General features: G+C 37.3%; 1 protein-coding gene across 1 annotated transcript; it reads right to left on the minus strand.

The window, feature by feature from the left end:
• Nucleotides 1-3004: 3004 nt before the first annotated feature.
• On the minus strand, nt 3005-4060 carry LOC114046035 (olfactory receptor 52I1-like). Its single transcript, XM_027866255.1, has one exon. The coding sequence runs from the start codon at nt 4043-4045 to the stop codon at nt 3005-3007; it is 1041 nt and encodes a 346-aa protein (XP_027722056.1). The 5' UTR covers nt 4046-4060.
• Nucleotides 4061-16506: the final 12446 nt, after the last annotated feature.

The raw sequence follows: 16506 nt of genomic DNA on the forward strand, positions 1-16506 counted from the left end.
GTCACCAATTATTTTGCACAGGCTGTCCCCCATACTTAAAATGTTCTTCCTCTAGCTCTTGGTTACACTGGCTTCTGTAACAATTCAGCTCAAAACCTGCCTTATGCAAAAGACCTTTCTTTTCTCCTAAGTTGTTAACGCTTTCCCTTTTAAGAGATTACTTTTCATCTATTGTGTATATATTTTGCAACCTCTTAGTTATATTTATATTTCTTTCCCTAATTGGAATATAAACTACTTGAAGGCAACTGTGTTTGCCTTTCTTTGTATACCCAGTGTTTAGCTCAATGCCTGGTACATACTAAGTGCCTGATAAGTAATTATTGATGAATTTACCTAATCCTTGTCAGACTAAATTTCACTACATGGAGAGGATTGAGAGCTAGGAACTAGACCTGTATTTTCACTGATACAGGGTTCGCTCTAGTGATAAAATGTCCTATATGTCAGAATCTTCTCTGCCACTTAACCTTGTAGTATTCTAGGCAACTATCTAAGACATTAAATGACTTGTCCAAGGTCACACAGTCAACTACACCATGCTGCTTCTCATACTACATAAATGCAAGGAAGTATTCCTGCATTGCATGAAATGATAACTATGAAGAATAAACAGTATCATAAGAAGACTTAAATGAATTGTTGAAATGTTGAAGTAAATAAGATAAGAAAATTAATACCCAATTATAACAAGGTAACAGAAAGAAAAACAACAACAATGCCAACAACAAGATCAAAACTAAAGACTGTGAAAGTATACACTAAGATTATTCCCAAAGAAGGAATAGTAAAATGAATTTATACCTCAAGGATTCCATTGACAAGAATAAAGTTTTCATAAGCACAGAGATATTTATAGTAGCCCTTTTTGTGATAGCAAAGAATTGGGGAATAAGTAGATGCTTATTGACTGAGGAATGGCTACACAAATCATGGCTTATGAACGTCATTGATTATTAGTATGCTATAAGAAATGATGAATGGAATGAATACTGAGAAGCATTGAATGATATACATGAACTGATACAAAGTGAAGTAACCAGACCCAAGAAAACATACTCAATAAGTATAACAATGTAAATGGAAAGAACATGCGCATGCCCTGCGCACAACCAAATGTGAACATAGAAAAATAATAAATATTAAAGCATGACATGAAGGAAATGATATGATGCTCCCAACATGCCCCTTAATGGAAGTGAGGTGTGTGCATTGTATATGTTTTCATAGTTTTTCACTGTGTTGATAGGTTAGCTGATTTTTCCTTCTTTTTTGCCTTAAAAATGTTATTTATTTTATGACATAGCTCTTGAGGAAGGGTAAGGAGAAGGATACTGAGGAAAATTATGAAGATGTTAAAAACAAAAGACATTAATAAAACCTTTTAAAAATAATTATAGCTATAACTATGAAAGATAAAAATTAGAAAGGAGGTATATTACTATCAGATATGTAATTATACTATAAAGTAGCAATTAAAGCATAAGCTTACTACACTGAGTCAGCTACAGCCTTCTAACCATGATGTCTTCTTGGCACATTTCTTTTGCCCCCTGATATGCACTATTTCAATTTGATATCCCATCCTGACGCCATGCTGATCAATATATCACTCACTAAATCTCAGCAGTCCTAACTCTGACCCTGATTTTCTACCTCTTCTTCCGAGTCAAGGCTATCATTGCTTTGTGTCTCCATTTGACATCCATGTGACTTCATCTTTTTTCTGGCAACAACTACCCTATATGTGGGACAGTTAGTATACCGTTTATGAATTCTGGGAATCCTTATCCCAATTTCCGCTTTCACTGGTTACTCAGGTCCTTGGTAAGACTACATATCATCTCTCCCATTATCAGTAGGGCTGTGCTGCAGGAACGAGTTACTCATCTTGAATGGCAATGGCTCAAGTCTTCATTCCAGTGTTTCCGCAATATCAAGTGCAAATGATTAGCACCCCAGTTTCAAGTAATCAATTAACATCATTTTTTTGCTAAGGGATATTTGCTGAAAAGACATATGAAGAACAAAAGTATACAAACATTTTCCCCCATACCTGAAGGAAAACACTTTTCCCCATACCACTTCAGTCTGTAAGGAGAGTGGACTGAACTTTATTACAGTTTCTATATAATAATTACAGTACTTTTGATTTCAGTGGAGCAGATGGGAGAGTCTCTGTCATTCCCTCTTGACCACCTTTGATCCACTTCAATGCTGTGTCAAGCAGGTCACTTCAATCCTTACCAGGATGAGCTGTATATTAGATCTGGCATGAATTCCCTTCACACAAACATAGCAGATCACTTTTCTGACTTTTCAAGGCTTTCAAAACCACAACTTAATTCAATACTTCACCTAAGAATAAAAAAAATAGATAAAACAGAGACAGAAAAAATAGCATGACCAAGTACACATAGGCTACATGGAGGCAACATGAGAGAGGAGATAAAGGCCCAGGGCCTCTCTCTATACCCAGATGCCTATAGCAATCCTGATTTAAATGTAGCCAGACGTGAAAGAGATCTCAATCATTTGGCTAATGCCTTGTGTCAGCAAATTCAGTATTGGCTCAGCACTCAAATAAAAGGCTTCCTGCTCTTTTGCATGAGGAGACCAGGAATGGTATCTATGCTTGCTCTGAAGCTCACATGGGGTGATGTCACCAAAGCAGATTGATCATACTCACAAGGTCTAATCTCATTGACCAATCCCAGTTCCCCATTACATTAGAATGTTAGCCCCTTGAGGGCAGAGATTTCTGGTTTTTTTGCATTTGTATATTATAGCATTTAACAGTGACTGACACATAAATGCTTACTAAATGCTTATTCATTCATATTTAATGTTGAATTTCAGAAACTGTTAGGAAATGAGACTTAACCCTTTGCAGCAACCCTGAATCTATACTAACCATACCTTACCAATATGAGGCCAGCCTAGTTCTACTGATAACTTTTATATCAGGAAAGACATAATTTTAATATTTCTACTTACCCGATGGTCAAATCTCACATGTAGGTCTTATGTCACCCATAACAAACTCTTGCTTATCTCTTCTTTCCTTTTTGGAGTTCACACAGTAGTGACACAGGAGGCTGGTAGCCATTGTGTTCCATACACCCTGCCATATCTTCTTAGACCTCAGTCCATAGATGAGGGGATTTAGAGTGGGTGGGATGAGAAGGTATAAGTCAGCTAGCAGAACCTGAGTATGCACAGGAACCATATCTTGACCCCACCTAACCACATAGACAGATATCAACCCAGGTAGATAGAAAAGTGTCATGACTCCTACATGGGAACCACATGTACTAAGTGCCTTGTGCCTAGCATTTTTAGAGGAAAGATTAAATACTGCCTGAAGGATTAGACTGTAGGAGGCAGAGATGAATGTCACATCCATGCCTGCAACAGCAGAGGATCCTATCAATGTGTAGAGATTACTAAGTGTGTGGTCAGCACATGCCAAACTGGCCACAGCCATGTGCTCACAATAGGAATGAGGGACTGCATGTGAGCCACAATATGGCAGATGGCTCACCATCCAGCTCAGTGGGATCACACCAATGGTACCTCTTACCATAATTGCCACATTGATGCCCAGGATTTTCCGTGGTGTAAGGATGGTATTATAGTGCAAAGGTTTGCAGATGGCCACATAGCGGTCAAAAGCCATGGCTAGCAGTAGCCCTGACTCCATGACTGTGGCAGTATGGACAATGTACATCTGGGTGAAGCAGGCAGTGAAGCCAATGATACCATTCCCTGACCAGAAGACACTCAACATCTTTGGGGTCACAGATGTTGCCATGATGAGGTCCACACCAGCCAAGACACACAGGAAATAATACATGGGTTCATGTAGTGCAGGGTCCACACAGATCACAGTCATGATGAGGCTGTTCCCCACAAGGACCATTGTATACATGGTGCTGAGGAGGGCTGTTAGCCAGAGGTGAGTCTCCTCGAGTCCTGGGATACCCATGAGGAAGAAGGTAGCAGGAGGTAATGATGTGTAGTTGAAGTGTAATTGTAACATCATTGAGATTTCTTTCCTATTAATAAAGCCATAGAAGTCAATAGTACCCAGAGAAATAATGTAAGGAAATAAACCTTCCTTTGCTACCACTGTACATATTCTGGCTTATTATTGAATGTGTAAATATCTATCTTAGAACACTATACACAAGATTAACCCTTGCATTTGGGAATTTCAGACTGTGCCTGGCTTTCATATCAAAGTCCATAAAGAACACAAAGGAAAATCTAAATGTTTTCAAATGAGTTCAGTGTAAGAGAAAATGGAAACTCTCAAAAATGAAGTTATTTTGACACAAATGCAAATTATCACGGTGAACAAGAAAAGTTGAGTTATCTAAAAAGATGCTGTACGGGGTACTCACTGAGCAGCATGTTAAACTCTTCCAGGCAGTGAAAAATAGCTCATAAAGAAAAAGTAGGAGAAGATCACTGAAGCCTTTGAATGTTATAGAAATGGCTCCAAGTAAAAGACATTATATGCTGTGGCCTTCCCTATAGACACATGTAAGATCTAATGGAAATCCATTAACTTACTAGATATGATTTAGTCTAATCTAATTTATTTCTTGATTACTAGCCTATAGCTGGCATTTTGAAATACTTTAGGTTAGTCAATCTGGGGCCTGGAAAAGGTACCTGGGAATCATTGTAAACTTCTTTACCTTGGACACAAAACTAAAGTATTCTTTAGAATAGGGGCAGGTAGGGGTTTTATATCTAGATGTTAATTAGTGCAACCAAAATGGTTTACCAGGGTATGACCACTGCACATGCTACAGCTTCTTGGAGCCACAAGTGAGAGTTAAGTGAAACAGGTGGACACCAAGGGTGGAAAGCAGCCCTGAATAGGGCTCAGCAACCTTCACACCAGAGGTACTAGTCTTCCCTAAACACACCTTACACCCCAAAACACAGGTTCTCCATCAGCCACCTCCACATCACCCATACGCAGAACCATTAGTTACAGCAAATGGAGAAGTTTTGAATGCTGTGAATAAGTTCACTTACCTTGGCAGTGTACTTTCCAGGGATGCACACATAGATCATGAGGCTGACACATTCATTACCAGAGCTAGATCAGTGTTTGGGAGGTTCCAAAGGAATGTATGGGAGAGAGGAGGTATTAGACTAACTACTAAACTGAAGGTCTACAGAGCCGTTGTGCTGACCCTCATTGTTGTATGCCTATAAAACCTGGACAGTATACCAGAAACATGCCAGGAAACTGAATCGCTTGTATTTGAATTGTCTTAGAAAGATTCTGAAGATCACCTGGTAGTCTAAGATACTAGACATTAAGGTCCTTTGTTTAACTAAACTGCCAAGCATTCAGATTCTGTTTCAGAGAGCACAATTCTGATGGGCTGGCCATGTTGTTCGAATGCAAAATGTACTTTCACCAATAAAGACTATTTTATGGAGAACTCACACAGAGCAAGCCCTCACATGGTGGTCAGAAGAAGTGATACAAGGATACTCTCAAGTTCTCTCTTTAAAACTTTAGAATTGATTTGTGACATGGGAAACACTGGCACAGGACCATTCAGCATGGTGTATCCACATCAGAGAAGGTGCTGTGCTCTATGAGCAAAGCAGAATTGAAATAGGTCAAAAAACCCCATGAGATATGCAAATTTAGAGAATCCACCCCAAATGTTCACATGGATTATTTGTGCCTGACCTGCAGTAGAACTTTCTGAGCTCATATTGGTCTGACCAACCACAGTGAGACACACTGAAACGTGACTGTAGCATAGAGATGTCATTTTGGTCCTCTTCAAGAACGAAGGACAACAACCAACTAGATACAATAATATTATTTGAAGATTAAACAGATTTCAGGAACAGAGTTCCAGAGTTCCAGAGTTCCTTTGCCTTCCAAAGTGTGTTCTCATTTGTGGGCTTCAGAAGCAAGGCACCTTACCTCCTCCCACCTCAGGCCCCTGACCCCATCCTGCCTCCATTTGTCCAAAGATAAAGGGAAATCTGCTGACATATAAGCCTGTGGTAGAAATGCCTGTCAAAAGACAAAGAGTCCTGCAAGTGGAGATTACAGCAGCCCAATGCCCGAGCATCAAGAATAGTAAAGGAAAAGTTACCTTATTTTATAAAGGATTCCTAAATGGCAACACATGTACTGAGTCCACCAGAGAACATCCAGTGTTAGGTAATCAGAAGCTGAATGGGATCAGAAGAGTTTCAGAAAATCAAGATGGGGTCAGTCAGGAAGGGTAGGAGGATAGCCAAAGGCCTTAAAGACACTAAATTACTTCCTGTTAACCTAACTTTTCCTTGAACTTGAATCAAAAGAGAGAAAGAAAAGAAAGGAAGAAAGAAGGAAAGAAAAAAAGAAAGAAGGAAAGAAAATAAGAAAGAAGGAAAGGAGGAAGGAAAAAAAGAAGGAAGGAAGGAAAGAAGGGAGGAAAGAAAGAATTGAAGTATTCAAACAGCCTGAAAGAGTATGATCACGGAAAGTATGTCGTGGGTGTGAGAGAAGGGAGAATTCCTAGGGGAAAAAGTGGAAACTCACATTTAAATGCTTTCCAAATTCCTTCCCACATAGAGATCTGTGGCATTGGGTAAAGAATCAGGAGATTTAGCCAAGTTTACAAGGCTCTTAAACCCTATGACTTATTGCTCTAACACTTTCATTCTATGACTGAGGAAACTGAAATTCAAAGGGAAAGTAACTTGTCTAAGGTCATTATGGCTACTAATTGTTCTCTGTTAATCATAAATCAGATTCTCAGAGTTGAAAGGGCCATGTAGTCCAAACCTCTCATTTTTCAGTTGGGAAAATTGAGATTATCACCAGTCCTCTATTTAAATAAAAGCCTATTCCTTCTTACACTGTAATTGCTGTTCTTTCCCTGAGTCTCCAAACATTTCTCTGGAGAATCTATATTCACAAAATATTGGAATTAGAATAAAAGAACCTGGGTTTGAAACGTAGATCTCCTTCTCACTATTTAAGTGACACTGGACAAATTACCTCATCTCTCAGCTTCAATTTCCTCATCTGTACAATGAAAGCATCAGACTAGATGACCTTTAAGACCATTTTCAGATCTTCATCTATGACTTTAAGAGCTTTCTTGAGAGATAACAGTTCAACCCACCCCCAACAGTATTCAACCTTATCCTCAACAGAGGTACCCACCTCATTCATTGTCCTGCCCCACCTTTCTGCCAAGAGGGGTCTCCTACAGACTCCCTGTAGGACATGCTGGTCCACTCTGTGTGAAGGAAGATTTATATAATCTTTCCAAATAGTATTAGGGTGGGGTGAGGGATGAGTGGAACATAGATGGAGTCTGTACTCTTTACTTTTAGAGAAATCTCCATCTAGGAGGTTTGCTCTTTGTGTGACATGTAGATGCTTTTGGGAGACCCTTTCTCCAAACCATTATCCCAAGTTCCCTTCTCCCCAGAGAGCCCAATCACCATCCCCTAGAATAGCAACAAAGTCATGCCTTCAAAATATGACTCCCTAGAGTGTAGCTCCCTGGTCTCCCTGGAGTTCAAGAAATTAGCAGAAACTGGGTAGTAAGATGGAAAGAACTTTGGACAGAGAGCCAAGAGACCCAAGTTCTAATTGGGCCCTCATACTTGGGGCCCCATTCATCACTCTAGGTCTCAGCTTTCATCTCCATAAAGTCAGAGTTTGGGACAGATTACATGATTTCTAGGGTACCTTCCAGTATTAACCAGTTATATTGTTGGGCTCCTAGGTTAAGCTCCTTGGGACTGATTAAGTAGAGGAAGGAGAGCCCTGGGAATTCAAAGTTGGAGAGAGAAGTGAAGAGACAACCATCTCCCCATAGTACATCTCCACAGCTAATCACTCGGAACCTCTCCAAGACCCAGAAGAGTTCCTGCTAGTGATTGAAGTATTGCCTCTTTCTTCCTCAGGGGCTAATTTTGAAATTCCTGAGTCAGGGAAAGTATGGGGATAGACCTTTGTGGTCTGAGGAACTAGAGAATAGGGAGTGGAGCTTTCATTCTACAGTTCTACTCTCTTCTCTGCCTCCTCCAAGAAGATTAGACTTCAAAGAAGGAAAGAAATGAAAAAACAATACTCAAGTTGCTTCATCTCACCCACTCTATTAAAATTCTCAAGTGATTGAAAGAGGGTAAATATTTTCTTAGTCCTTTCCCATTGAAAAGGAGAAAAAAGAATGTCAGGGTACAGTACTGAAACACCAAGCAGGTAGAAAGAAACCAAACTCATGTAGTGGTTGGTACCTCTCTTTGGAGTACAAGAGATTGGCTTACTAAAGATCAGGGCTGGTACTGGAACTCAGGTCTGCTAATTCCAAAGCAAATACAAACTACAAGTTTTGTGTACACACACACACACACACACACACACACACACACACACATACACTCCTCTAATTAATTAATAATAATAATATTTATATAGCACCTACTACATGCCAGAAACTATGATAAACACTTTAGAAATATTATCTCATTTGATTCTCACAACAATGCTGGGAAGCAGGTGACATTGTTTTGCCCACTTTAAATATGAAGAAATTGAGGCAAGCAGAGATTAAGTAACTTGCCCAAGGATATATAACTTGCCCAAGGTCAGGCAAAAAATGTCTGAGGCCAGATTTGAATGTGGGTCTTTCTGACTCCAGTTCCAGTTCTCTATCCACTGTGCTACTTCTGCTAAAAAGGATTCTTAAAGGAATTTCTCCACAAACTTGCTATTTTTGAGAGGGCAGAGTCAAGATGGTGGCAACAAGGCAGGAATTCCCCTGAGCTCTCCCCATTTCCTCTCTAAATAACTTTAAAATTATGCCTCAAAACAAATTCTGGAATGGCATCATTTGCAAAAGGATAGGGTGCATCAATTCTCGATCCCAAAACAACTTAGAAGGTCAGCAGGAAGGATCTGTGACACTGGGGTGAGAATGGAGCTCAGTCCAGCAGAAGGCAACACTCTTGCAAGATAGCAGGGACTGGAGGACCTAATCCCTATAGCAGACAAGCAGCAAGCCTTGGGGGCAACTAAATCAGCAGCAACAACTTCTGGGGTTCACAACCCACAGACAATAATGGGGTTGGATGATATGTCAGAAGACTGTTACAGGGGTTCCTTTACTGACACTAGGTGCAGGACTCTGTTGCATTGCCCATATGCAGATTCAGGTTGAAGTCCTAGGTTGCACTCACAGGGCAAGGAGGAGCACTAGCACACCAAGGCTTGTAGCCACAGGTAAGGGAAGACCATGGTCACAATGCCAAAGCAGTAAGAGTGCTTGTGGTCACTCACAAATCAAAGTACAGGCCAAGAGAGCAGTGACCACGTTTTTTGTTAAAGCATACCACCTTGGAAGAACTGAAAACTTACATAACCCCAGGATCATCTCTAAAAATAGCTGAACAAAAAACCTAATGTTTCAGATAATTCCTCACCCACCCTAAGAGCAGAACACAACTTTACAAAAAGTTAAATGTCAATAAAAAGGCCGAAAGAATGAGCAAACACCAAGAAAAGGATTTAACCAAAGAATGTTACTATGGTGACAGGGAAGATGAAAATATAAACTCAGAAGAAGACAACAAAGTCAAAACTGCCACTTCTAAAGGCTCAAAGAAAATTTGGAATTGGTCTCAGGCCCAAAAAAAATTCCTGGAAGAGCTCAAAAACAATTTAAGAAATTAAATAAGACAGGTAGAAGAAAAATTGAGAAAAGAAATTACAGTGATGCAAGAAAAATCACGGAAAAGAGTCAACAGCTTGGTCAAGGAGGCACAAAAAATAGTGAAGAAAACAATACCTTAAAACTAGAATAAATCAAAGGATAAAAGAGGCACAAAAATCCCAATGAAAAATTTCTTAAAAAGCAGACTTGGCCAAATGGGAAAAAGTTTCAAAAATTCACTGAAGAAAATAAATCCTTAAAAATTACAATTGTGGGGGCAGCTAGGTGGCACAGTGGATAGAGCACTGGCCCTGGATTCAGGAGGACCTGAGTTCAAATCTGGCCTCAGACACATAACACTTAATAGCTGTGTGACCCTGGGCAAGTCACTTAACCCCATTGCCTAACCAAAAAATAAAAAAGAATTACAATTGTGCAAGTGGAACTAATGATTCCATGAAGCATCAAGAAACAATGGTTAGTTGTTGTTCTTCATTCTGGAAGAGGACCAAAATAGCATCATTTTGTTAGAGTCAAGTTACACTGTGTCTGACTGTGGCTAATCAGACCAACATGAGTTCAGAATACTCTACCACAGGTTAGACACAAATGCGATTTTTTGGGGTGGATTCTCTAAACTTGCACATCTCATGTTTCTTTTGAGCTACTTCAATTTTGCTTTACTTATAAAGCACAGCACATTCTCTGATGAGGGCACATCATGCTAAGCAGTCTTGTGCTAGTGTCTCCCATATCATGCAATCAATTCCAAAGTTCTTAAGAGAGACTTTGAAAGTGTTCTTGTACCACTTCTTCTGACCACCTTGTGAGCTCTTACGTTGTGTGAATTCTTTATAAAATAGTCTTTTTGGCAAGAGTACATTTGGAATTTGAACAATGTGGCTAGCTCATCAAAGTTGTGCTCTGTGCAGTAGACTTTGAATGCTTGGCAGTTTAGTTCAAGATAGGACCTCAGTGTCTGGTATTTAATTCTGCCAAGTGATCTTGAGAATCTTCCTAAGACAATTTAAGTGGAAGCTGTTCAGTTTCCTGGCATGGTGCTGTAATAATACAAAGTCAAAAGAATGAAAAAAATAGAAGAAAATATGAAATATCTCATCAGAAAAAACAACTGACCTGGAAAATAGATAGAGGAGAAATAACGTAAGAATTATTGGACTACCTGAAGGCCATGATCTAAAAGGGTCTAGATATCATCCTTCAAGATATTATCAAGGGAAACTTATCTGATATCATAGAACCAGAGGGTAAAATAGACATTGAAAGAATATGCCAATCACCTCCTGAAAGAGATCCCAAAATTATAACTCCCAGTAATATTTTAGCCAAATTTCAGTGCTCCCAGATCAAGAAGAAAATATTGCATACAGTCAGAAAGAAATTATCCAAATATGATGGAACCACAATCAAGAATCAGAAGGCTTAGAATATGATATTCTGGAAGGCAAAGGAGCTAGGATTACAGCAAAAAATCACCTACTCAGCAAAAATGAACATATTATTTCAGTGAAATAGAGGACTTTTAAGCATTCTTGATGAAAAGATGAAAAGACCTGAGATGAATGTAAGACTCAAGAGGAGAATAAAAAGGTAAACAGGAAAAAGAAGCATAAAGGATTCAATAATGTCCAAATGGTTACATTCCTACATGAGGAGATGATATTTATAACTCCTAAGTATTTTATCATTCTGAGAGCAGTTAAAAGGAGTATACATAGGCAAAGGGCATGGGCATAAGTTGAATAAGATGGGATAAGCTTTAAAAAAATAAAATTAAAGTGTGAGGAAGAGGAATGCACTGGAAGAAGGGGAGAGGTAGAATGAGGGGAAATTATCTCAAGTAAAAGAGGCATGAAAGCTTTGGCAGTAGAGAGGAAGATGGAGGCATAAGAAGGATGTTTGAATTCTCCTCGGACTTGGCTCAAAGAGGGGATTACAGATATTCTCAGCTGGGTATAAAAAACTCTTTTATCCTATAGGAAAAGAGAAGGAGAAAAGGATAAGAGAAAGAATGGTGGTGATAGAAGAGAGGGTGGATTGGAAGAGGCAGTAATCAGAAGCAAAACATTTTTGAGGAGGGATGGGGTGAAAGGACAAACAGAGTAGCATAAATGGGGGGGATAGGATAGAGTGAAATAGTAATCATAACTGTGAAATTTTTTATACAAGTTTATCTTCAAAGTTCAGAGTCTAATATTAGCCACAATATGTAGAACTAAAAAGGACCTGCCCCATTTCATACAAGTGTATAGGTATTAAGCAAAGTATGACTTAAATACAAAGTCCTAATCCATTAACTGAAACTGAAGATAGGAGTAAGCAAAAGAAAATGCTGAACACAATGGTTGAGAGAAGAACAAGAGATAAACTCAGAAGAGAATAATTCTGCAAGTGAAGTAGAACCTAAAAGAAAAGAATGGCTTGACAACAAGGGCTATAACGGTATATATTAGAAATGAAACAAGTAATAAAAATGTAATTTTTAGTGAGACATGAACTATGAGCAAACGTATGAAAGGAGAATTAATAGTTTCAAACATTACATGGTAAACATTGTCTAAGAAATGGATAATCAATTATGGTAACATAATACTAAACATTGGTAAACAAATTGGTAAACATTAGTAAACAAATGGTTAATATAATGGTACACATTATCTAAAAAATGAAAATTAGAAAGGGTCCAACTGAGAGCAATGACTACATGAGACAGTGAGAAATATTACAATGAAATAAAATATTGAAAAATTCAAAAGAATACATTCAAAGTTATAATTACTAGTTATGTATTTTCCTCCCTCCTGTTTTCTGCACTGTTTATAATTTTCTCACTCTCTTTTTATCCTATTACTCCTCAGATATCTAATTTACTTCTCAGTGCTGCCTCTCTTATCTGCGCCCTTTCTAAGGGTCCCTCCTTTATATTCTCTCCTTTCCCTCGTATTTCTTAATCTGCATTCCCTTCTAAGAGTCCCTCCTTTATCACATCCCCTAACCCTGCTGCTTCTTTCTAAGTTAAGAAGACTTGTATACTCTTCAAGATGCATATGTTATTCCCTCTTTAACCCAGTTCTGATGAGAATAACCCTACCCTCTTCTGCCCTCCACTATAACAATTCTTCCATTTACCCCTTATTTATATGAGATAATTACTCCATTTTACCACTTGGTGCTCAATTTTATTTTTTAGGATTATCTTATCATATTCAACTCAAACCCAAATATATATACATATATGTGTGTGTGTGTGTGTGTGTGTGTGTGTGTGTGTATATATATATATATATATACTTTCAAACTACTCTTTTAATGATAAAATTCTTAAGAGTTACAGAACACATTTTCCTATATATGAAGTAAAAAGTTTGACCTTATTAAATCACTCTAATTGGTGTCTCATGTTTACCTTCTTATATTCCTCCTGATTCTTATAGGTCAAATTTTCCATTCAATTCTGGTCTTTTCCTTAAGAAGACCCAAAAGTCCCTTAATTCATTAAATATCCTTTTTCATGGGGGATTACACTCAACTTTGCTGGGGAAGTTATTTTTGGTAGCACACCCACCTCCTTTGCTCTTCTGAATATCCTATTTCATGCCCTTCAGTCTTTTAATGTAGAAGCTACTAAATCTTGCATTATTCTGACTGTAGCTCCAAAGTATTTAAATTGTTTCTTTTTCAGTTGCTTGTAGTGTTTTTGCTTGACTTGGGAGCTTCAAAATTTAACTGTGATGTTCCTGTGAGTTTCATCTTGGGATCTTTTTTTTTCAGGTGGTGATAAGTGGAATTTTTTTTCAATTTCTATTTTACCCTTTAGTTCTAAAACTTCAGGGCAATTTTCCTTTATAAATTCTTGAAGTATAGTGCCTAGACTTTTTTTTTATCATAACTTTCAAATAGTCCAACAATTCTTATATTGTCTCCTGTTTGTTTTCCAGGTCAGTTGTTTTTCTAAGGAGATGTTTCACATTTTTTAATTCTTTTTATTTTGTTTTGTTTCTTGGTTTCTAATTTCTAAGGAAATATTTTCTTCCAGAAGTTTTTAGATATCTTTTCTGAACTGGTTAATTTTTTTCATACTTTTCTTGATATTCTTGCATTATGCTTATTTTTTCCTAATTTTTCCTCACCCTCTCTTGTTTGATTTTTATAATCTTTTTTAAAAGTTCTTCTAAGAACTCTATTAGGCTTGCGAATTTTTTACATTTTTTGTTTGCAATAGAAGTAGCTATTTTGATTTCACTGTCATATAATTTTGAGCCCAGGTCTTCTCTATCATGGTGTTTAAAAAGTTTGAGAAACATAATTTCTGGGTAATTTAATCATTTTATTAATAATGCCATCATTTTTAATAAAAGGTAAATGATATTCTAGAATGCCAAGGACAATCATGATGGCAGGCTCATAGCTTATATGCTCTTACAAAGGTGTGTGTTCAAGAGGGTGGCAATAAACTCTAAATAAAAAGTAAGGGGAGAATGAATATTACAATGAGGAGTTGGACCTATTTTAGTTAACTTTGATTCTGTCATTTACTTCTAAGTTACCTCCAGCCTTAGGTAATCTATTCAAAGAATTTATCCCCCACCCAAGACTGAGCAGAAAGAAATTTCTTTCTTTCTTTCCTCCCTTCTTTCCTTCCTTCCTTCTTTCTTTCCTTCCTCCTTTCCTTCTTTCTTTTTTCTTTCCTTCTTTCTTCCTTTCTTTTCTTTCTCTCTTTCTTTCTTTCATATTTTATTTTTACCAATTAAATGTAAAAATAATTATAACATTCATTTTTAAAATTTTGAGTTCCAAATTCCCTCCCTTAATGAGAAGACAAGTAATTCAATATAGGTTATAAATGTGTAGTCATGAAAAGCATTTCCACATTAGAAATGTTGTGAAAAAAAACAGAAAAAAACCCTCAAAAAAAATAAAGCTTAATAAATATGATTCAATCTATATTCAGACATCATCAGTTCTTTCTTTGGGGATGGATAGCATTTTTCATCATAAGTCCTTCAGAGTTGTTTTGGATCATATGAGTCTTTCCAGGTTTTTCTAAGAGCATCCTGCTCATCACTTCTTATAGCACAATAATATTCCATCACAATCACATAGCACAATTTGTTCAGCCAATCCCAACTGACAATCATCCTTCCAATTTCCAACTCTTTGCCAACAGAAAAGAGCTGCTATAAATATTTACATACATACAGGTCCTTTTCCTTTTTATTTTTTTTAATCTCTTTTTGAATACAGACCTAGTAGTGGCACTGCTAGGTCAAAGGGTATGCATGGTTTTATAGCCCTTTGGGTATAGTTCCTAATTGCTCTAAAGAATGTTTGAATCAGTTCACAACTTCACCAACAGTGCACTAATGTCTCATTTTTCCCACATCCCCTCCAACATTTGTCATTTTCCTTTTCTGTCCTATTAACCAATTTAATAGGTATAAGGTTGTACCTCAGAATTGTTTTGATTTGAATTTATCCAAGCAATAGTGAGTTAGAGCATTTTTTTTCATATAGCCATAGATAGCTTTGATTCTAAACAACAGTAACAAGGTCTTTCCCCCCTTTCTTTTGATATCTTTAGGAAACAGACCTAGTCCTGGTATTGTTTGGTCAAAGGGTTTGCACAGTTCTCTAGACCTTTAGACCTAGTTTCAAATAGTTCTCCAGAGTTATGAACTGATTCAACCATTCTATAGAGCAATTTGGAATGATGCCCAAAGGACTATAAAACCATGCATATCCTTTGACTTAGCAATACCACTACTAGGTCTGTATCCCAAAAGAGATTAAAAAAAAAGAAAAGGACCAATAGGTACAAAAATATTTATATCCACTCTTTTTTGGTGGCAAAGAATTGGAAACTGAGGGGATGACAATCAATTGGGGAATGGCTGAATTATGGTATATGACTATGATGGAATACTGTTGTGCTATAAGAAACAATGAGCATGATGCTCTCAGAAAAACCTGGAAAGACTTACATGAGCTGATGCAAAGTGAAATGTACTGTGTACAAAGTAATAGCAATATTATAAAATGATCAGCTGTGAATGACTTCACTATTCTCAGCAACACAATGATCCAAGACATCTCTGAATGACATATGATGAAAAATGATCTCCATGCCTCAAAAAGAGAACTAATGGTGTCAATATAGAATGAAGCATACTTTTTTTAACTTTCTTTATTTTTCTTGATTTTTGTTCTCTAGAATGGTTGAATCAGTTCATAACTCCACCAATAGTGCATTAGTATCTCAGTTTTCCCACATCCCCTCCATCCATTTTTCCTTTCTGTCACGTAAGCCAATCTGATAGGTGTGAGGTGGTATCTCATTCTAATGTGCATTTCTACAATCAATACTGATTTAGAACATTTAATGTGTCTATTGAGAGCTTTCATTTGTTCTTCTGAAAATTGCCTACTTATATCTTTCAACCAACTGATAACGGTTGGGGAATGGTTCACATTTTTATAAATTTTCTCAGTTCCTTACATATTTGAGAAATGAGGTCTTTTTCAGGGAAATTTACTATATTTTTTTCTCAGTATCCTGTTTTGGTTTCTAATTTTCAATTGATAAACTAGTTAATTTCATGTAATCAAAATTATCCATTTTACTTCACATGATCTTCTCTACTTCTTTTTGGTCATAAAATCTTCCCTTATCCATCTATCTGCCACATTTGTTTTTCCATTCATCCTTCATGATATCACACTTTATGTTTAAAGTGTATATCCATTTTGATCTTATCTTGTTATATAGTGTGAGATACTGGTC

Source organism: Vombatus ursinus, unplaced genomic scaffold (assembly GCF_900497805.2).
Source record: "Vombatus ursinus unplaced genomic scaffold, bare-nosed wombat genome assembly UNPS02014780.1, whole genome shotgun sequence".
Classification (NCBI taxonomy): domain Eukaryota; kingdom Metazoa; phylum Chordata; class Mammalia; order Diprotodontia; family Vombatidae; genus Vombatus; species Vombatus ursinus.